This window comes from Musca vetustissima, unplaced genomic scaffold, assembly GCF_032173495.1.
Source record: "Musca vetustissima isolate MV318-11 ecotype Yass unplaced genomic scaffold, APGP_CSIRO_Mvet_v1 utg1437, whole genome shotgun sequence".
Classification (NCBI taxonomy): Eukaryota; Metazoa; Arthropoda; class Insecta; order Diptera; family Muscidae; genus Musca; species Musca vetustissima.
In genome coordinates this window covers 85,770-109,307 of record NW_026874685.1, presented here as the reverse complement: position 1 = coordinate 109,307, position 23,538 = coordinate 85,770, and the positions used below count along the sequence as shown (strand labels likewise).

At 31.3% G+C, this 23,538-nt stretch overlaps 1 protein-coding gene across 1 annotated transcript in view; it reads left to right on the top strand.

Moving 5' to 3' along the window:
* The first annotated feature begins 1,493 nt into the window (after positions 1 to 1,493).
* LOC133335830 (potassium channel subfamily T member 1-like) overlaps positions 1,494 to 23,538 on the top strand; it is a 101,230-nt gene continuing 79,185 nt past the window's right edge. The window contains exon 1 of the mRNA XM_061544128.1: positions 1,494 to 1,724. Coding sequence (XP_061400112.1) covers positions 1,495 to 1,724 — 230 coding nt within the window. The 5' untranslated portion in view covers position 1,494. The remainder of the gene's footprint in view (positions 1,725 to 23,538) is intronic.

Here is a 23,538-nt window from a genome sequence, read left to right as displayed (position 1 = left end):
TCAGTACGTATGCACCCGCAAATATTTATATGTAACTCCCACATCGGAATACATACGACCATATGATTGGTATCAACTGCTCTTGAACATACTATTAACTTCTCGGGTCTAGGACATTTAGGGGCAAATATATATAAGCCATAGAATACAAATTTTGTAATTTTTCACAAAAAATTCAGGATCCATTTGACTCGCTAAATATTGACCGATACTTATTCTGTGGCCCGATCAACTTCTCCATGCAAAAATTCGCGGAGCGAATAATATAAAGTTTTTGACAAAAACAAAGTTTTTGGTCCATTTCATCCCCTAAATATTAACAGATCTTTTCCAAAAAACAATAGGGGTCATCATTGGCCCGAACCCATCCTACATGCAAAATTTCGTGATGATTGGTCCATAACTGTGTGTGTATCATGTTTACAAATTATAATGGAGAGACGGACGGATACACATGTCTAGATCGACTCAGCTAGTCGAAATATGACGATCGGTATACTTAACAACATAGTTGTGTAGGGTATAAAAATCCAAGTCTTGTCTTAGTCGTAAATTTTTTTTTAAATCCGCGCCTTAGTCGAGAAAAAAATAAGTATAATAGTTAATATAATCAATCTAATATTGTACACCATGACGTATACGTACCGACAACCACAATACGCTCCAATGCCCACTGACTTAATTTTAAACAATCTAACCAATTTCCCGTATTTTTTTGCTTGTATTTCTCACAATTTTCAAAATATAAATTTTTTTCTCAAGTTATGTTTGTTTGTATGCTTTTTGTGTATACGTTTTCTATGCTTGCATGTTGGCGTTTTCCCCTGTATGTTTTCACCTTAGAAAAAATATATAAATTCGAAAAAAATAAAATAATAAAACTCCCAGTATTGAAATTGCTTTACGTTACAATTGAGAAGGAAGGAACTAGAACTAACGAGTAATTAAATTCAACAATTGAATATATTTTCTTTTTTACATTTCATGTTAATAATCATAATGGTTTTTGAACTATTGAAAAAACTCGAACAAAAAATTGGAATAATTAAAAATATGAAATCCCAAAAAACATTCACTTGAAAACGTTCAAATCTAAAATGCAAACAATGAATGCAATCCACAAAACGTCAATATGCCAAAATGCCTTTTTTCTTCTACCACCACGACCACCAAAACCCAAATAAAAAACTCAAATCCGAATGAAAATCAAATCAAACCGAAAAAAACAAATATTGGCAACAACTACAACAATCAAAACGTATTGAATGGACAAAAAAAAAAAACAATTCGCCATCACTTACTTTTCTTCTTGTCTTTCGCTATCTATCTTAATTGCTTTTTGCGCATCACATTCTCAAAAAAAAAAACCCACCCGAAAACCCAATTGAAATCGAAACAAAACAAAAAAAAATCAAAACGAAAACGCCAAATCAATTCAAATTCAAAACCCACCAAAAAACCAAAAACAACACCAACAAATACCCAAACTACAGAATGTCAATGTTCTTCTTCCGTTTGCATAATCTTCAGCGTGCTGAGGAGAGTAAGCGTAAAAAGCGTGCCGAACGCCAGCGTCAGCAGCAACGTCATCGTCGCGGTGCCAAAGTTTTTCGCTGTGTCAGTGATTCAGCGGGTCATTTGACATTAGCGCCCAGTCGTTTGTTCGAAAAGACACCCATGAGTCCATCAGATAGTCTAGACGAAATAGCTCTACAGATACCTAGGTAAGTGAAAATGTGGGAAAAACATGAATCTTTTTTTCCTCTCTCTTTTTAGGAATATTTACAGCTCGCGGTTTCCCAAAAGTGAAGTTGGAGTGGTGGCCACAAAAATTATTTTAAATTAATTGAATAACATAATTCGCTATTTGTTCTTATTTTTGAGAATTCTTTATTAACATCGATTTTCTTTTCTTCTCTTTCTAGGTAAGTTTATATTGTTGCCCTGCAACTGTATTTACATTCTCATCTATGTTTGTATTGAATTTAAATCGCCTCGGATCACAGAAATTTTGTAAGTAAATACAATTATTGTTATTATTTGCAAAATAGGTATACAAGCTAATGGACAGTGGGTTCAAAAATTACTATTTTATGTCCAAAAATGTAAAAAATATCAAGGACCGGCATGATGCCTTCTAAGCCACATTTTAGCAGAATATTTTATTGACAAAACCCTCATCATATAATTTGGAACTCATGAGAATTTTTTTTTTGTTAGAAAAAATGACGAACCCTTAGTTTTTTATATAGAAATTACATTCACAGGACTTTGGGACAGATTTTATATTTACAGAAAAGAATTGAAATATCCCGTATTTTTTTTTCTTTTAAAAAATAATATTGGATTTAAAAACAAAATATGTACTAATATTTTTTGAAAGGACAGATTTTTTCAGTAGAAAAAATTGCATGAATCTGAGTTTTTTGTTAATTTTTGAGGTCGATATTTATTTTCCTTGGTCTAATATAAATAGTTTTGTGGTGTACACTATGACGTATACATACCGATAACATTAAGGCGCTCTAATGTCCAGTGTAGTGCAATTTTGAATGCGATAAGGTTATTTCCTTTATTTGGTGATTGTATGTTTACATAAAAAACTTATAACCGATTTCTTTTATAGAATAAAAACTTTCAAGACCCTGAGACTGTTTATACCCTACACAACTATGTTGTCAGGATATTATAGCTTTGTGCAGCCCCAAAAGTTTGTAACGCCGCGAAATATTGGTCCTAGACCCACCTTTAAGTATACCGATTGTCATATCTCGACTAGCTGAGTCGATCTAGACATGTGTGTCCGTCCGTCTGTCCATTATAATTTGTAAACACGATATAGGCCACAGTTATGGGCCAATCTTCACGAAATTTTGCGTGTTGGATGGGTTCTGGTCCAAAGAAAAGGCATGCCTGTTTTGATAAAGATCGGTCAATATTTAGCGGGTCAAATGTACCCTGACTTTTGTGTGAAAATTGACAAAAATTGGATTCTATGGCGTATATATTTACTCCTAAAGGACATAGACCCGAGAAGTTGATACCACACTGGAGGGCGGAAATATAACACTGATCGATTTGATATTTTCCATGAGGTTCCAGTTATGGTCAAGGACAGCGCTTGTAATTTTCGGTGATAATCAGATAATAATTTTGGGATGAACTGGACCGAAAACTTAATTTTTTTGCAATTTTTCAAACCGATATATAGGCCACAGTTATAAGCCGATCATCACCATACAACCCATGCTGAAGTCAATCTGAACAAGCAATAAGAAGGGCTGTACTGAATATTAGTAATATGCGGAAAATATGTCAGTGTATGGAAGATGTGCTGTTGACCCCTAATTGGGCAAGTGGGTGCAAATGTCACGTAATATTTCCCAGGCTCGGAATAAAGTTCTTTAGAAAGTTAGAACTCCGTCGTAGTTGTGTGGGGTATCGTATGGTCGGCCCCGACCGACTATACTACTCCGCTCACTGTTTTTTCCTTTTGTGTAGAAAAAAAATCGTAGGACCCTGGAATTGTTTTTGTTAACGAAAAAAGGACCGTGTGACTGATTTATATACATTGGAACAAATTTGCAGGCACTCAGGACTGTTCGGTTGAAAAAAATCTTATACAGAAAGAAATCCTGATTTTGTCCTATAGAAAAAAAGTCGTAAGACCCTGATACCTAATTTTTTTCCAGGACTGTAGTTTTTCGTTAGAAAAAAATTCTCAGGACACCGTGACTGATTTTTTTATTAAACAAATTTGCAAAACCCCCAGCTTACTTTGTTCTAAGAAAAAATTCACAGGACCACAGGTATGTTTTTTTTCTATAGATCTCAGAACTGATTTATATCCATATAGAAAATGTGTAGGAACTTGATACTGATTTTTTTCTATAGGAAAAAATCCCAGGATTACAGGACTATAGTAAAAAATTCACAGGACGCTTGGACTGTTTTTTTCTATAGACAAAACTGCAGTACTCTAGCACACCAAGACCCCAGGACTATCTTTTTTCTATAGGAAAGTATGCACAGGGCCGCAGGACTGTCTCTTTTTCTATAGGAGATATTATGACTGACTTTTCTTCTTATTCTTAATAGAAAGCAAATTTGCTCTGCTTCCAACCACTGTTCGTTTTATCCTTTACAAAAACGTTTGTCGCCCATTTTCCATTAATTTGCTTATCGACGACATTATCTGGATTTTGTGTCGCACAAATAAATAAATAATTCGTAGAATTTATTATGGGTATTGGCTATTGGTTTCAAAGTATAATAAATTATTTGCATATTATTTGCAATTACAAAATTTCTTCTTATAATTGAGGACAATGCAAAGTGGGCACGTTGCTATGGAGAAATGTGCCCACCCTGTATTGTCCTCCTATAATTGAAATTTAATTATTAATTGAAAAAAGAAAGAACAACGAATATTTAATAATTGTTTTCAAAGAAAACTAATTTTAGAATCGATAATAAAGTCCAGTAATTATAACCATTAATTAATTTTATTATGGGGCAAATCGGAGAGATATAAAAATAAAAAACAAAACAGTTTTTTAAACCTGGGTCTGCAGCTTAAACAACCTGCTAGGAATGAATTACATATGAAATCCCTTAAAGTCAATATTTTATTAAATATTTATTAATCACAATTTAAATGAAATGCGCATTATATAAATTTAAAATCCAATCCAAAAAATCGTAACATCCCCCTCATCCGGCAGCACCAATTATTTTGTACTTTCCATGCAATTTGCTGCTTAACCATCTCCTGCTCCAGCATTGAGTGTAACAACTACGACACGAATTGCAACCGCAGTAGCTATGAAGATTAATATGCCAGGATATTCCATGTCGATTGCTTGAAATTTGAGGGACTTTTCAAAACGGTTGAAATGATTTGTAAATTGCCACAGCAAAAGTCACACAAGTCAAAATGGTAAACAAATATTTCATTTTCAAAAAAAAAAAAAATATTTTGAAATATTCAAAAGTAAAAATAATAATAAATTGAGTTTTAAACAAGGTGCACTATGATACAAGCTACCAAAAAATTCACCCAGTACTGTTTTTAAGTAAAAAATCTTAAATTCACGAGATAGCTTCGAAAAAAATCTATGGAGATTTATTGAAGCCATGAATGGGTCAGAAAACACTTCGAACCCATTTATACCATTTTGAACACAAAGATGGCTCAAAAAATATTCATAGAAATTCATTAGCCCAAAGATGACTCAAAAAAAATGTCTATAAAAAATTTATTGAACCCATTGAAGGTTCAGAAAGATTTCTACAGAAATCGCTTAATCTCAAAGATGGCTCAGAAATGTTTCTATAGAAATTTATTGGCACCATAAATGGCTCAGAAAAAATGCCTATAGAATGTTGTTGAGCCTAAGATGACTTAGAAATTTTTCTATTGTTTTTTTTTTTTGTGAACACCATAGGTGGATCAGGAAATATTCTATAGAAATTTATTAAGCTAAAAAAGTACTTCGAAAATTTATTGAGCCCCAAAAGAGGGCTCAGAAATTTCTCTAGAAATTTATTGAGCTCCATAGGGAAATCAGAAAACTTTTCTACAGAAATTTATTGAGTCGCACAGATGGCTCAGAAAATATTCTATAGAAATTTATTGAGCCCCATAGATGGCTCACAAAATACTATGAAAATTTATTGAGCTCCATAGGAAAATCTTAACAATTTCTCTAAAAATTTATTGAGCTCTATAGAAAAATCAGAAAATTTTCTACAGAAATTTATTGAACCCCTTAGATGGCTCAGAAAATGTTATACTGAAATTTATTGAGTCCCATAGATGGCTCAGAAAAAATTCTATAGAAATTTATTGAGCACCATACATGGCTCAGAAAATGTTCTACAGAAATTTATTGAGCTCCATAGGAAAATCAGAAAAAAATATCTGTAAATTTCTTGAGCTACATAAATGACTCAGAAAATTTTCCATAGAAATTTCTTGAGCCACATAGATTGCTCAAAAAATGTCTTGAATCACATAGATGGTTCAGAAAAATTTCTATAGAAATTTCTTGAGTCACAAAGATTTATTATTTATTATTTTATAGAAATTTATTGAACCCCGTAGAAAAATCAGAAAAATTTCGTTAGAAATTTATTTAGTCCTTAGATCAATGCTAAAAAATTTAATAGAATTTTTTGGAGCCCTTAGGTAGCTTAGGAGGACACAATAAATATCTAGAAAAGTCATTGAGGAACACCTTCCACGAAAAACGCATTCAGAGCACAGGCTGTCCCAGATATATTGATATGTATTTCTACATATCAATGTAATTCCAAATTCTTCGAAAATAAGTTTCGACATTGAATTTATAGCCGGCGAGTGTTACTGACATTGGTAGCAATTAGAGTACACAATTATATAGTGGATTGCTACTAACCGAATTGTTATTACACAACATTCATAACCCTTTTTATAGCCCTCACAAAATACCAAAACATTTCTTCTTTTGTACAAACTTCACGGGGAGTCCAAAATTCCAATTACATGAAATTTTAATGGAATTCTAGCAGTCGTCAAAATAAGCCTTCCCCCCAAAATATACTACTCATCTCAATGCATATTGCCAAGCTATGCGGTTCGGGGCTTTTATTTGATGTGTCAAATTTTGGTTGCAGCCACATTTGACTTTTGATTTTTCCTCTCAACAACCACAAAGTTTTGATAATAACAAAAGAGCTGAAGAGCTGGGCGGGACGGTCACGGTGAAAGGTACTATGTTAAGCCTTTTGGGTGTTTGTGTGAGTGTATGTTAGATGAAAATATTTTTAGATTTTTCCCAAAACACACACAAAAACAACATACATACATCCAAATTTGAATGCAAGTCTTATTGTGTGTGTCTGTGTGTTGAATACATATTGTCAAAACCTATCAACATCAACATCCTGTGGTTTGTCACAAAAATTCATTCATTTTGTGTGTCTGGAGGAAGAGTTCGAAAAAAACCCGAACACAATTCTATTCATTTATTTGACACAAACACAAAAAAGTAGTTCATCTGTACCAAACTGTGTTATGATGCTAAATGACACATACATAAATATGTGTGTGAATTTATATCATATATGTATGTCATTATTACCATTGTGGTATTTAAATGTCAGTTTTTTGTCTCAGTTTTAAAATTAGTTATTAAAATGTATATGTAAAAAATTATTTTCCAAAAAAAAATAAAAAACCATAAATATCAGTCTACTTGATACCCCAGTAAAGGTCAGTCATAGATGGCTAAAATAACATATAAAAAACTATAAAAAAAATCTCTATAGAAAAATATACAATTCTAGAGAAATTTCGTTAGTGCCATAGATGGCTCAGACAAAAATATTTCGAACCACATAGATGGCTCAGAAAAATTTATTGTGAGCCACATAGATGGCTCAGAAAAATTTCTATAGAAATTTATTGTGAGCCACATAGATGGCTCAGAAAAATTTCTATAGAAATTTATTGTGAGCCACATAGATGGCTGAGAAAAATTTCTATAGAAATTTATTGTGAGCCACATAGATGGCTCAGAAAAATTTCTATAGAAATTTATTGTGAGCCACATAGATGGCTCAGAAAAATTTCTATAGAAATTTATTGTGAGCCACATAGATGGCTCAGAAAAATGTCTATAGAAATTTATTGTGAGCCACATAGATGGCTCAGAAAAATGTCTATAGAAATTTATTGTGAGCCACATAGATGGCTCAGAAAAATGTCTATAGAAATGTACTGTGACTTCAGACAAATGTCTATAGATAATTCATTATATATATATTCATTTATTGCATACATTCTTCCAAACATACCTTACAATGCTATCTGGGAGGTCAACAGTTATTATGACAAAATCCATATAACAATTTAGCAGGCATTTAAAATTCTTCAAAACTTTTTTTTCTCTTAAATGTTTGTTTATCCTGTCATGAGTCGGCAACAAATCCTTGGCATCAAAAAACATCCAAACTCTGTCTGCACATGCCAATCATATCCCTACTCTACATATATAAATATTTAAAATATATGTTTATATGTCTACCGTGTCTATTGTACCGTGACCTTTTTCTGTATCTGTTTATCACAGAGTTTGTGTGTGTGTGATTTTTATGTCATAATCGACATAAATCAAAACCTGTCGACAAAAACAAAAAATATTTTTTTTTTCAATATTCTGACTATAAAAACATAACAAGGCCAATTATTGCCATTTGAAGTAATCACCGCAAAAAAAAAAACAAACCCAGTACCCATTTCTAACGATGGACCTGACTTTGAGCAACATATTCTATTGTTTTCTGGTCAGTATTTGTGTGAACAAAAAACAACATCAAATAATCTAAAACGTAACATTCAATGAATAATGAATGATTCAAAATATTGATATAACTTGGATTTTTATATCTTCGTCTTCTTCTTGCAAAGATTCAATTTAAAGTCTAAACGATGCACAACAACAAATTTCCAATTGAATAATAAAATAACATCAATTTTCCATTTGCAGAGTGTGGCGATATTGGCATTGTTTGTGTTGCTGATTTTATATTTGGTCAAGAGATTCCTGCGTTGAAGAGTCTGCAAAGAGCTGTAAAATAGACCCACACGCCTCTAACTTTTTGTCTCTTATCAGTAATGAAATGCAAATAGATGATGATATCCTACCCAAAGCCTTCCAGTATCGACATATTTTTCTAAGCTAATTTTTATTACACATCCTACGAGGGCGAGCGTGAGGGAGGGAGGGAGAGGGAAAAAATATCATGAAAAAGTTTGCCGCAAAATTCCCCATCTTCGCTATTTTATTATTCTTTGTCTAGACAAAGTTTGTGTTAGATTTATCCTGCGAAAAATAACGAAATCTGTGGATAACTTAATGTTGATGAAATTTAAAATTTTATGCAAACAACGTTCATTCAGTAGCTTCCAAAAATTTATTATTTTTTTAAATTTAAAATCTAAAGCAATTTTTTAGGCCTCAAATGATCTAAAGAGAATGTTTCTTATTAATTATTTATTATTAAATATGTATTTATCTATGGGGGGTCAGTATATTTCTATAGAAAATTGTTTGATCGAAACTCAATAAACATTTTTCTCATACTGCTGTGTGGCTCAATAGATTTTTATAGAAGTTTTTCTGGGCCGTCTATTGGGTTCAAATGATTTCTACAGAGAATTGTTTGAGCCCTCTGTGGGGGCTCAACGAACTCTCAATAGTCAATAGAAATTTTTTTTCAGCCATCTGTGGGGCTCAGAATAATTTCTATAAAAATCTCATCGGTTGGACTAAATGAATTTCTATGGAAATTTATGTGAGTCCTCTATGGTACTTTCAATGAATTCCTATGGACATATCTCTGTGTCCTTTAATAATAGCGGCTGTGTCTTCTATGGGCGGCTGTTTTTTTTTTTAATTTCTCGGAGCCCTCCATAGATTGGCTGAAAGGATTTTAGAAAATTCTGAGCCTCTACAGGCTCAAAAAATTATTATATACATTTTTCTGAGTCCTCTATGAACTTAACGGATTTCTAAGCCTCTGAATATATATTTCCGAATTTTCTATGATTTAGATATTTTTTTATGAAATCTCATTTATAATAAAGTCTTATACTTTTTTTCTTTTGAGGTATTTGGTAATAAGCATGACCCCAAAATCACAGATGTATTCGAAGAAATTAATAATGGTTAAGAGAACAAAAAAATCAAAACCATTTTCTCAAAATTATAACAAATTATCCTTTGAGTGAAAGTGATTTTTATTTCCAAGCAGGTGATGGTGATGGATAGCAGCAGGTGATGCGAAGTAAACACGGCAATCAGTATAACAATGAAGGCCAATTCAAATGAATTTCTTCCATATTTAACCCATTAAGTACCTAAATAAAACTCCAAACACTGACGTAAAGAGAGAACGGAGAGAGAGAAAAAGACACTTTTGGAAACTAGTATTCCAACTGCTTCAGGGATTCCATCATAAATAGCCGTATATTTTTCAAACTAAACCTGCAGAAGATTCGAAAGAGTATTTGGTGATAATGTATTGTTCTGAAGATAAGTTCTACATTCATGTCACCCAAAGAGTTAGCTCCTAAATGAATGCCAACAAATTCATAATTCATTAGGAAAATGTAGAAAAATGTTTTTGGGTAAAACTTTTTCCAGGTTATTTACAAAACAATATGGTGAGGTACTTAATAAAGTGTAAGAGGGAGAAAAATAACAACAATTGTTTGACAAAGTTGTGGGCGTCCACAACAGATTAGGAAAGAAGTTTTGTTCGACAAGCTGTTCAAACGATGGCGAAAGGTAATTCATCTTGACAGTATTTTCCACAACAAGGAAGAGAATTAAGATTTTTAGTGACGGCAGGGTGAGGGGGCCTTCATAAATCGACAGCAACAAAATAACTAAAATTAGCTGGTCTTATGTTATTATTTATTAGTTGTTTACTAATAATCCTATTAGTTAAATTTTTATCAGGGGATTATCATTTATTTATGACTGTTCATAAGTTAACATAAATTTCTATAGAATATTTTTCTGAAAATAAATTTGGAAATTTTTTTCTATGTGGCTCACAATAAATTTCTATTAGAAATTTTTCTGAGCTCATAAATTTCTATAGAAATTTTTCTGAGCCATCTATGTGGCTCACCTATAGAAATTTTTCTGAGCCATCTATGTGGCTCACAATAAATTTCTATAGAATTTTTTTCTGAGCCATCTATGTGGCTCACAATAAATTTGTATAGAAATTTTTCTGAGCCATCTATGTGGCTCACAATAAATTTCTATAGAAATTTTTCTGAGCCATCTATGTGGCTCACAATAAATTTCTATAGAAATTTTTCTGAGCCATCTATGTGGCTCACAATAAATTTCTATAGAAATTTTTCTGAGCCATCTATGTGGCTCACAATAAATTTCTATAGAAATTTTTCTGAGCCATCTATGTGGCTCACAATAAATTTCTATAGAAATTTTTCTGAGCCATCTATGTGGCTCACAATAAATTTCTATAGAAATTTTTCTGAGCCATCTATGTGGCTCACAATAAATTTCTATAGAAATTTTTCTGAGCCATCTATGTGGCTCACAATAAATTTCTATAGAAATTTTTCTGAGCCATCTATGTGGCTCACAATAAATTTCTATAGAAATTTTTCTGAGCCATCTATGTGGCTCACAATAAATTTCTATAGAAATTTTTCTGAGCCATCTATGTGGCTCACAATAAATTTCTATAGAAATTTTTCTGAGCCATCTATGTGGCTCACAATAAATTTCTATAGAAATTTTTCTGAGCCATCTATGTGGCTCACAATAAATTTCTATAGAAATTTTTCTGAGCCATCTATGTGGCTCACAATAAATTTCTATAGAAATTTTTCTGAGCCATCTATGTGGCTCACAATAAATTTCTATAGAAATTTTTCTGAGCCATCTATGTGGCTCACAATAAATTTCTATAGAAATTTTTCTGAGCCATCTATGTGGCTCACAATAAATTTCTATAGAAATTTTTCTGAGCCATCTATGTGGCTCACAATAAATTTCTATAGAAATTTTTCTGAGCCATCTATGTGGCTCACAATAAATTTCTATAGAAATTTTTCTGAGCCATCTATGTGGCTCACAATAAATTTCTATAGAAATTTTTCTGAGCCATCTATGTGGCTCACAATAAATTTCTATAGAAATTTTTCTGAGCCATCTATGTGGCTCACAATAAATTTCTATAGAAATTTTTCTGAGCCATCTATTTGGCTCACAATAAATTTCTATAGAAATTTTTCTGAGCCATCTATGTGGCTCACAATAAATTTCTATAGAAATTTTTCTGAGCCATCTATGTGGCTCACAATAAATTTCTATAGAAATTTTTCTGAGCCATCTATGTGGCTCACAATAAATTTCTATAGAAATTTTTCTGAGCCATCTATGTGGCTCACAATAAATTTCTATAGAAATTTTTCTGAGCCATCTATGTGGCTCACAATAAATTTCTCTAGAAATTTTTCTGAGCCATCTATGTGGCTCACAATAAATTTCTATAGACATTTTTCTGAGCCATATCTATGTGGCTCACAATAAATTTCTATAGACATTTTTCTGAGCCATCTATGTGGCTCTCAATAAATTTCTATAGAAATTTTTCTGAGCCATCTATGTGGCGCTTAAGAAATTGTAATAAAAGTTCTGTTCTATGGCTCCAGGTGTTTTAATTGCAGTGTTCAACAAAATTCTACACAATTTGTTTTGCAAATATTTTTATCTTCATTACAAACATTTCAATTCATCACTCAAATTGATATGTCAGAGCACTTCAACAACTTCCTTAAAAAAATTGAAACTGTGGAGTTTTATTCAAATATAGACGTCTCCAGCAGAAAAATGAAATTTCAAGTTTCTTTCAGCTTTATTTCTGATAGCAATTTTTTTTTTGTTCTTCTCCCCTCAATGTTTACATTCAATCATTCGATAACAATCTTTTATTGGCAATTTTTCATTTTTTTTTTCTTTTTGCCAAAGGAGAATCATAAAAAAACTGGATATCTCATGGCAACGGTGTTGGGTGTATCAGTGCTATGTGGTTGTGTGCGTGTGTGTTGTCTCTACAGTGATTTGAAGCTTCAAATTGCAAATTAAAGGTCATAAAAATTCTATTTTCATTTCGCTTGTATAGTTATTTTTATGTTTTTAAATTTCAGAGTATTTGTTCGATGGCCTTTCTGGACATCATGCTCGTCACCATCATCATCGTCAAAATTATGCTGATTAAAATGTTAACTTGAGTGACAAATTAAATGGAAAATTTATTGCGAAAATCTAATTGGATTTTTGTATTTCTTTTTAATACTTACATTACTAATTAGATTGTAAAAAAAAGATTTTGGATTTCTAAATCGTATAAATAATGATAGATTATACAAAAATTTCAAACTGTTAAAAAAAATGTTTACTATACGCCTCTTAAGAATCCTTAATTGAAGTATGTAATTATTCATTTGTTATAGTTTAAAAACGTAAACTTCACAATATGTGCTATAACTGTATGCGAATCTGTCCTATAAAACTTCCTCTAATAGTTCACTAAATGATCACCTGCATTATTAAAAACTATTATTGTTTCGAAAGGACATTAATATGTAAAACCTAAACTGCAGCTAAAGGATGCTATGCTTCTTTGGAAATCCTTTTTTATTACAAACAAAAATAATAGCAACAACAACAGACACCCAAGGACATGTATTCAAATTGAATGTTATTTGTATGTGAAAGGATTATTTATTGGTCACATAATGGACATCTTTCTTTATTCCCAAATCCTTCTTGTGCCATTTCAAATACCATATCCTTAATTGTTGTTATTTATTTTATTGCTAAAACGATTAAAATTGATTACAGAAGAAGGCCGAATTATGTGTCAATAAAAATTTACAATATCACCCACAGAAGCTTGAAAATAATATATCTAATCCATACAGATGTTTAATTTTCATTTGTAATTCAAAATCAAATTTTTGGAATAATAGACCAATAAGTAAAATATCCGAAAGAAAAAATTCAATTGGTATTTATTGAGACCTACATATGGGTAAGAAAAATTTCTATTACAATTTTGTCTTAAGAGGCTCAGAAAAAATTTCAGCCCCATAGATAGCTCAGAAAAATTCTATAGAAATTTCTTTGAGTCCATAAATGGCTCAGAAAAATATATATAGAAATCTGTTGAGCCCCATAGATAGTTGAAATAAATTTCTATAGAAATTTCTTCTTGAGCTCATAGTTGGCTCAATGAAGTTTCTAAAGCAATTTATTCTTGGGGCTTTGCAAATATTTGTAGAAATATTTCTGAGTCATCTATGGGGCTCAGCAAATTTTTATTGAAAATTTTCTGAGCCCTCTATGGGGCTCAACTAATTTCTATAGAAACTTTTCTGAGCCATCTATGGGAAATTTATTTGAACCATCTATTGGGCTCAGAAAATTTCTATACAACATTTTCTGAACATCTGTGCCACAGAATTTTTTCTGAGGCATCTATGGGCTTATCAAATTTCTATAGAAAATTTTCTAACAATCTATGGGAAATTTTCTGAGCTATCTGAGCCACAGAAAAGTTTCTGAACCATCTATGGAGCTCAGCAAGTTTCTATAGAATTTTTTTCTGGGTAATTTATGGGCTCAGCATATTTCTATAAAAAAAATTCTATAGAAATTGTGTTGAGCCCCCAAAATGGCTTAGAATTTATATAGAAATTTGTTGAGCCCACAGAAAATTGTCTATATGAATTTATTGAGCCCCATAGATGGCTCAGAAAAAAATTCTATAGCAATTTTTTCTTGGGTCACAAAGATGGCTCAGAAAATTCATCTTGAGCCGCCATAGATGGCTCAAAAATATTTCTATAGAAATTTTTTCTTCAGTCACATATATGGGTAATTAAATTTTCTATAGATTTTTTTATTTCCAATTTGTTCTTGAGTCGAAATTTGTTCTCGAAATCTGTTTTTGAGTCCATAGATAGCTTTGAAAACTTTCTATAGAAATTTATTGAGTCCATAGCCTGACACTGGCATTTATCTGAAACATTTCATTTTCGATTTTCAATTTCAACTTTATTATTATTAACTCTTATTTTAATTTAATGTATATCAGAGCCATGTTGAAAGACATATCGTACACAAGTGATTCTGATATTAATTTAAAATTCATTGGAAATGCAACTTAATTTCAATTGTATTGTGTATCCATATCGATTCCTTATCGATTCTTAATGACCATTGTTGTGCATCGTCTCCCGAACATATAATGTAAGATTTATGTTAACTTGTTATTAATAATTTATATGGGATTGTGTGTATGAGTACTGAATATCAAATGAGTAGTAAATGTTTAATAGAGTGGGTTACTTTTAAAAAATAGGTTAAGAGTTAAAAAGGTGTCAAAATAGAATAGCGAAAACATTAGCCCGAATCCTCCCGAAATGCTTCTATACAAAAAACAGTAGCCTGGGGCTTTAGATTTTTAAGGAATAAAGTAGTTAGAGGTTTCGTATATTTTATCTATGGTAAAATGTTGGTTGAAAACAACGGAATATTCGATTTTTATATTTTTATTGAAGAAAACCAATCCTCTTTGACTCACGATCTTTTCTATAGAATACAAGTAGCCTGAGTTCTTCCAAGGTTTTTTAGATATGATACTAAGGACAAACTATTTTTTTCGTTTTTGTGGAAAAAATAGTCGCTGTAAATTGAATCGCATGATTCCTTTTCTATGGAAAAAATGTTCTCATTGAACGGACGATTGATAATATTTTTCTTCTATAGAGAAAAACTAACCTCAGTAAACTAAGGCCTATTGAATTTTATACCATAGAGAAACCAGTAAGAAAAGTAGTAAAGTCGGACTGGCCCGACTATATGATACCCTTCACCACTTTGGGTATATTCTACATATGTATCCTAACAGACGACGCGTTTTTGTCATATATCTATATCTGAACCGATTTCTGGGAAACTTGACAGATACTAATTTATATTAAATCAGTACGTTGTGTTAATCGACCTAGCTATGGATCTTTTCATGAAACTTAGTACACGTCATTCTAGACTTAATTCAGTACGCTAGGACAAATTTCGTGCAAATCGAATGATTTTCAGAGACATTGGTGCACCAATTACCGTAAACCGGATGAAAATATATATTCTGAACCGATTTTCACGAAACTTTGCACACACCATTCTAGACTTAATTCAGTACGCTATGCCAAAATTCATGCAAATCAAAATATTTCCATAGACTTTAGTGAACTATTTACCTAAAATCGGGCGAAGCTATATATGGGAGCTATATCTAAATCTGTAGCGATTTTCGCGCAACTTAGGACACATCATTCTAGACTTAATTTAGAATGCTGTGCCAAATTTCGTGCACATCGAAAGATATATAGGGACTTTGATGCATCATTTACCTTAAATCGGACGAGAATATATATGGGAGCTATATCTAAATCTGAACCGATTTTCCCAATTTCAATAGGGTTCGTCCTTGGGCCAATTCGGATCTTAAATGCGACCTGTACTTTGTTTACAATTTAACATGGACAGACGGACGGACGGACATGCATAAATCGACTCAGAACCATGGATCTATCTCGATTATTTTTACCTGTTACAAACATATGCACAAAGACATAATACCCTGTACCACAGTGTGGTGAAGGGTATAAAAATTTGACTCAGTCGTCTGAAGTCTCATGATTTTTTTCTATAAAAAATATCAGCTTTAGTGAACTGAGGGCTCGTGGTTGTTTTCAATGGAGAAAATCAGACTATGTGAGCTGAAGTGTCCAAAATTTTTTCTATAGAAAAATCCACTCCAAACAATTGAAGGCTCGTGATTTTCTATGGTATTCTATGTTAAAAATCAGCCTTAGTGAATTGAGGTATTGCGAATTTTTTCTCATGAATGTTTGTTACAGAAAAATATTTTTTTTTCTATAGAAAATTCTCAGCCTCATGAGTTTTTCTATATTAAAACGGAGTCCCAGTGAACTGAGGCCTGGTGATATTTTCTATATAATAATCAGCATGTGTGTATTAGGTCTCATGAATGTTTGCTACAGAATAATAATGCCTCAGTGAACAGAGGTCTCTTGAATTTTTTTCTCCATGAATTGAGGTCTGTTGATTTTTTTCTATAAAATATCTTAGTGACATGAAATCTGATAAATGTTTACTATGGAAAAAGTCACCTTCAGTGGGCTGAGGTTTCGAACATTTTTGTTTTAGAAAAAAAAGTACACCTGACCTGAAGTCTCGTGAAATTTTTTCTATAAAAATCTGCCTCGGTGTATTAAGACCTACCGATTTTTTCTTAAACTTAATTTAAAATATATATATTTTTTGTTTATTTACATTTCTGTTTTTTTTTAATCTGAGTTTGAATTTAACTACAAATCGGATTACTAAATGTTGACCTCTTTCTTTGCCCTAATCGAAATACCATTACTCCGCAATGACCATAGGTTAAACACAAAACCTAATTAGACAAAATAATAACAAAATTTCCATTTGATATCAAATTAGAAATTAAACTAAACTCAAATATACATTTATATACTGGTCAATAGATATTTGAATGTGTGTGTGTGCGTTGGTGTGTGGGTGCGATAGGTGGTAACCAACTCAATTTCCTGTTTTTATAAATTTTGGTAGCATACCAAAAAGGATAAACATGTGAACAGATTGTGGTCATTTGTTATATCCTCGAAATATGTTGTGTTGTACCATAATACAAATACACACATATAGACATATTTGTATACAAACGTATATGTGTAACATGCAAAATATGTATCATATCTGAATATTGCATGCCACAGGATTGTAGCTCATTTCCCCTAGAGTAATTAGAAAATATGTATGAGATGAGATGAGGAAAGGGATTGAATGTAAGTGGCTAATCAATTAGTGGATTTTTTTTATTCAATTCAGTATTGGGACACGAAAGGGAAATATTTTTTTTGGGAATTCAAAGGAATTCCGCATGGGAATGTATTAATAATTTAACATATGATCACATGTTGATACCACTACAAGAGTTATAATAATAAAAATTATAGAGCTGAATGGAATTAGAAATATGCTGACACAGATCATCACGAAATTCTGCAGGCACTTGGGTGTCCGGTCATGGGGGAAGCCTTTAATGATATTATGATAATATGATGGAGGATATATGTATATTGTCATTGTGATATTATTGTTTATTTTATTATTATATAAAAAATTAAATATTTTCCACAAAATATTTAATTTCATATTTTAATAAAAAATTGCTAACCGATCAAACTTTTTATTTAAAATTATCACAATTGTATAATCCCAATCATTCACAAGTGACTGCTTATAATAAATATCAATAAATATTATTACTCATAATAGGCATTTATAATTGACATTTATATGAAATAACAACAACTATTAAAATGGGAAGCTACTGAAAAATATTGCCGACCTTTCAATTCAGACATTTTATGTGATAATCAGCTTTTTATTGTTGTTGTTAATAGTAATTTTTTATTTTATTACTCAATTAACCATTTCGAGAAAAAAAGAAGCCAACAATTTAATTACTTTGCAATTCGTAATAATAATTGTCAAAAGCACACACTTAAACTCACATATGTGTGAGTGTATGTGTATAGGGTCAGACTCCCCACTGCGAAAGAATAATATGTTGGGGTAATAGAGTACAGAAAAAAAGATGGAAAGAAAATTATTGCATCTTACCAATACAGATCGTTAGTTTGAGGTTGTCAAGGAGCTAATAAGAGGATAAAAGAGGAATTGGTAGAGAATATAATTTCCAGGAATGATGAGGAACCACAAATTGAATATTAACGAAGGCAATTTTGTAATATAGGAAAAATATACAACTAAGGTATTTTTTTCTATAAAAAATGAATGAAGTCCGATTTTTTCTTAGGAAAAAATCCTCATTAACAGAGGCCTGATTTTCTTCTATAGAAAAAATGCCTCATTAACTATTCATTGAATCAGGCTTGATTTTTTTCTATACAAAAAATGCCTCATTAACTGAGGCTATATTTTTTTCTATACAAAAAATGCTTCAGGGAACACAGACTTGATTTTTTCTATAGCAAAAATGCCTTATTAACTGAGGCTTGATTTTTTTTCTATAGAAAGAAATGCCTCATTAATTGAGGCTTGATTTTTTCTATATAAAAAACGAATGATTAAATGAGGCTTAATTTTCTCTGTAGGAAAAAGTGGCTCATTAACTGAGGCCTGATTTTTTTCTATAGAAAAAAATGCCTCATTAACTGAGGCCTGATTTTTTTCTATAGAAAAAAATGCCTCATTAACTGAGGCCTGATTTTTTTCTATAGAAAAAAATGCCTCATTAACTGAGGTCTGTTTTTTTTCTATAGAAAAAAATGCCTCATTAACTGAGGTCTGATTTTTTCTATAGAAAAAAAAATGCCTCATTAACAGAGGCCTGATTTTTTTCTATAGAAAAAAATGCCTCATTAACTGAGGCCTGATTTTTTTCTATAAAAAAAATGCCTCATTAACTGAGGCCTGATTTTTTCTATAGAAAAAAATGCTTCATTAACTGAGGCCTGATTTTTTTCTATAGAAAAAAATGCCTCATTAACTGAGGCCTGATTTTTTTCTATAGAAAAAAATGCCTCATTAACTGAGGCCTGATTTTTTTCTATAGAAAAAATGCCTCATTAACTGAGGCCTGATTTTTTTCTATAGAAAAAAATGCCTCATTAACTGAGGCCTGATTTTTTTCTATAGAAAAAAATGCCTCATTAACTGAGGCCTGATTTTTTTCTATAGAAAAAAATGCCTCATTAAAAAAATGCCTCATTTTTTTCTATAGAAAAAAATGCCTCATTAACTGAGGCCTGATTTTTTTCTATAGAAAAAAATGCCTCATTAACTGAGGCCTGATTTTTTTCTATAGAAAAAAATGCCTCATTAACTGAGGCCTGATTTTTTTCTAGAAAAAAATATTAACTGAAAAAAATGCCTCATTAACTGAGGCCTTATTTTTTTCAACGAAAATTCTATAGAAAAAAATGCCTCATGAACTGAGGCCTGATTTATTTCTATAGAAAAAAATGCCTCATTAAATGAGGCCTGATTTTTTTCTATAGAAAAAAATGCCTCATTAAATGAGGCCTGATTTTTGTCTATAGAAAAAAATGCCTCATTAAATGAGGCCTGATTTTTCTATAGAAAAAAATCAGGCCTCAGTTAATAAACCATTTTTCTATAGAAGAAAATGGATTTTCGAGGATTTTTTTTATAGAAAAAATTCCCTTAGTGAACTTCGACCTAAATTGTTTTCTATGGAAAATTTTCCCTCAGTGAATTGAGTCATGCTTTTTTATATAGAAAACTATGCTCCTCAGTGAACTGAGACTTGAAAAAATGCCAAAGTTCAGGAAAGTCAAATTGTTTGTAAAGCTCCTTAAAGCTTTTTGTCTTAACATTATGAAAATTAATGTTACCAGAAAGCTTTTCGTAGCAATTAACATAGCTCTTAACATTGTTAAGATTCAAGGTGAAAGCTTTCTTTAACATAACAGTGGCTCTTTGAAGCTTTTTTTAATGTAAAATTTTACGTTAAGCTTTTTTTATTAATGTATACACGTTTTTTGAAAAGCTTATGGTGTAAAATTTAAGAGTATACCTGTTTCGCTCTTTTATAGTTAATATTCTCTTTTTCTTGTGGATTTTATTACCCTCCACCGGGTAAACAAAAATCAGCTGTTTTTTGTTATGCCACGCTTTCGTTTGCCTCTGTGTGTGAGTGTATGTATACAACTTTCCTTAGAATTTCAAAACAAAGCATGCATACAAATTTTTTGGCCACGTTGTATAACAGTTGTAAGAGGATAATAGTAAACGTGCCGAAGTCCTAAGTGATATACCCAAAATCGTTTCCAAACTTCAGTCGTTAGTGAAATGCCGAAGCGTTTAAAACACGGATCGAATAGAACGCTCTGTATAATGGCGGTCATACTAACATTTTAAATTATTAATACAGCAATATACATACAAACACACAGTGAAAAGTAACGGTTTTAACAGAATTCAAATATTTACTTAACCCAGAATTGAAGAGAAGAAAAGTATTGCAAAAAATGTTGAAAAAAAAAATAAATTAATATTAATGTGAAATTGTTGCAAAATAATACGAATGCGAAAATTAAAATTTATTCTATCTCCAAGGACCTTAAATGGCCTTTTTCAACGAAAATTCATGAAACGTCCTTAATACGGAGAAAAAGAAAAGGAAATTAATTAAACCCTTTTTTGTGTGATGTTTGCACTCGTACCCGTTTGGCCGTTGTAATTCCCCGGGATTATTTTCTGAAGCTATTAAATTTAATGTTCGTTCAGCCACCATAAAAATATCAAGTGCCGTGCGGGCGTGTTAAAAAATAATGAATAAATCCACCAACAACAACAGCAAAAGTGAAATGAATTCATTAAAATATTAATGAAAATTCAGTTAAATATTTAAGCAATCTTTTACCTATGATGTGATTTCGCATCTCATTTTTTTTTTCTTATGTTGTATATGTGAATGTATATGTGTGTGTGCGAGGGCAGAATTATTCAGAGTGTGTGAATGTGTAAATATCATGGTGGTGTTGTTGTTGTTGATGAATATTATTAAATCGTAGTGTGTATGTGAGTGCGTGTGTGCGGACTTGCCGTGCGAAAGCGAAAACAAATAATGAATATTTTATTAGAAAAGCACTCGAATTGAAATCCTATTTACACAAATCTTTAACAACAAAGTAAATATTTTATTGAAATTCAAAACAATAAAGCAATTGGATCTTCAATAGCACAAAACGGAAACTTATGAAATGTCATAGAAGATCAATCAAATATTTATGAATCAAACAACAACGAGATTTCTCAATCTAAGATTCTGAATAAATATTTATGAGAAGAACAACTTCGCAATTAAATCATTGGAAACAGCGAATAGGCCTGAAAAAGTGTATTTAAAATAATTTATTTATATAAATAATCAGCAGATTTTTTCTACAGGAAAATAATCAAGCCTCAGTTCACCGAGAAAATTTAATATAAAAATTCTAATGTAACATTTTTTCTATAGGAAAACAAAAATTATAGAAAAAATCTGATCTTAGCAAATAAGAAATTTTTTCTATAAAAAAAGCAGGCCTCAGTTACTGAGGCATTTTTTTCTATAGAAAAATCAGGCCTCAGTTAATGAGGCATTTTTTTCTATAGACAAAAATCAGGCCTCATGTAATGAGGCATTTTTTTCTATAGAAAAAAATCAGGCCTCAGTTAATGAGGCATTTTTTTCTATAGAAAAAAATCAGGCCTCAGTTAATGAGGCATTTTTTTCTATAGAAAAAAATCAGGCCTCAGTTAATGAGGCATTTTTTTCTATAGAAAAAAATCAGGCCTCAGTTAATGAGGCATTTTTTTCTATAGAAAAAAATCAGGCCTCAGTTAATGAGGCATTTTTTTCTATAGAAAAAAATCAGGCCTCAGTTAATGAGGCATTTTTTTCTATAGAAAAAAATCAGGCCTCAGTTAATGAGGCATTTTTTTCTATAGAAAAAAATCAGGCCTCAGTTAATGAGGCATTTTTTTCTATAGAAAAAAATCAGGCCTCAGTTAATGAGGCATTTTTTTCTATAGAAAAAAATCAGGCCTCAGTTAATGAGGAATTTTTTCTATATAAAAAAATCAGACCTCAGTTAATGAGGCATTTTTTCTATAGGAAAACAATCAGGCGTCTGTTAATGAGGCATCTTTTTTCTATAGAAAAAAATCAGGTCCCTGAGGACAACCTTTTGTATAGAAAAAAATCATCAGGTGCCCTGACGATTAATTTTTTTTCTATAGAAAAAATCAGGCCTCAGTTAATGAGGCATTTTTTTCTATAGAAAAAAATCAGGCCTCAGTTAATGAGGCATTTTTTTCTATAGAAAAAAATCCGGCCTCAGTTAATGAGGCATTTTTTTCTATAGAAAAAAATCCGGCCTCAGTTAATGAGACATTTTTTTCTATAGAAAAAAATCCGGCCTCAGTTAATGAGGCATTTTTTTCTATAGAAAAAAATCAGGCCTCAGTTAATGAGGCATTTTTTTCTATAGAAAAAAATCAGGCCTAAGTTAATGAGGCATTTTTTTCTATAGGAAAAAAAATCTGGTCTCAGTTAGTGAGGCATTTTTTCTATAGAAAAAAAAATCAGGCCTCAGTTAAGGAGGCATTGTTTCTGTAGAAAAAAATCTGACCTCAGTTAAGAAGGCATTTTTTTCTATAGAGAAAAATCCGGCCTCAGTTATTGAGGCATTTTTTTCTATAGAAAAAAATTCTGGCCTCAGTTAATGGCCTCAGTTATTGAGGCATTTTTTCTCAGTTAATGAGGCATTTTTTTTAGATAAAAATCCGGCCTCGGTTAATGAGTCATTTTTTTCTATAGAAAAAAATCAGGCCTTCAGAGACTTTTTTCTTTCATTTATTTATAGAAATAAATTATTTTAAAAACATTTTTATATTTTATTTATTAACTTTTCACTTAATACTCTTTTTTGTCAGTCCCATTAGTGGCTATATATTTTTTCATCGTTATATTAAAAAAGTAAATAAATATTAAATAAACCTTCATTCATCAAAGAGTGTCTGCCTTATCGTTAAAATCATTCAGACATTGCGTCTACTCTCATTCCCCCAGAGGCGTTGCCAGACAAATTATTGTGGTGTTCGTCCCATGCATTTAAGAAGTGAGACAATATCCATTAATTGTTTTCATAACTGTATTAACACACAAATACAGTTTAGGTGTGTGTGGGTCAAGGGCTGTCGCGACCCATCTGATTATCATATTTTTGTACAAACGTTTATAAAAAGTGGAATTATAACTTGATCCTTTTTTAGGTAAAGTGTTGTTTTAACACCT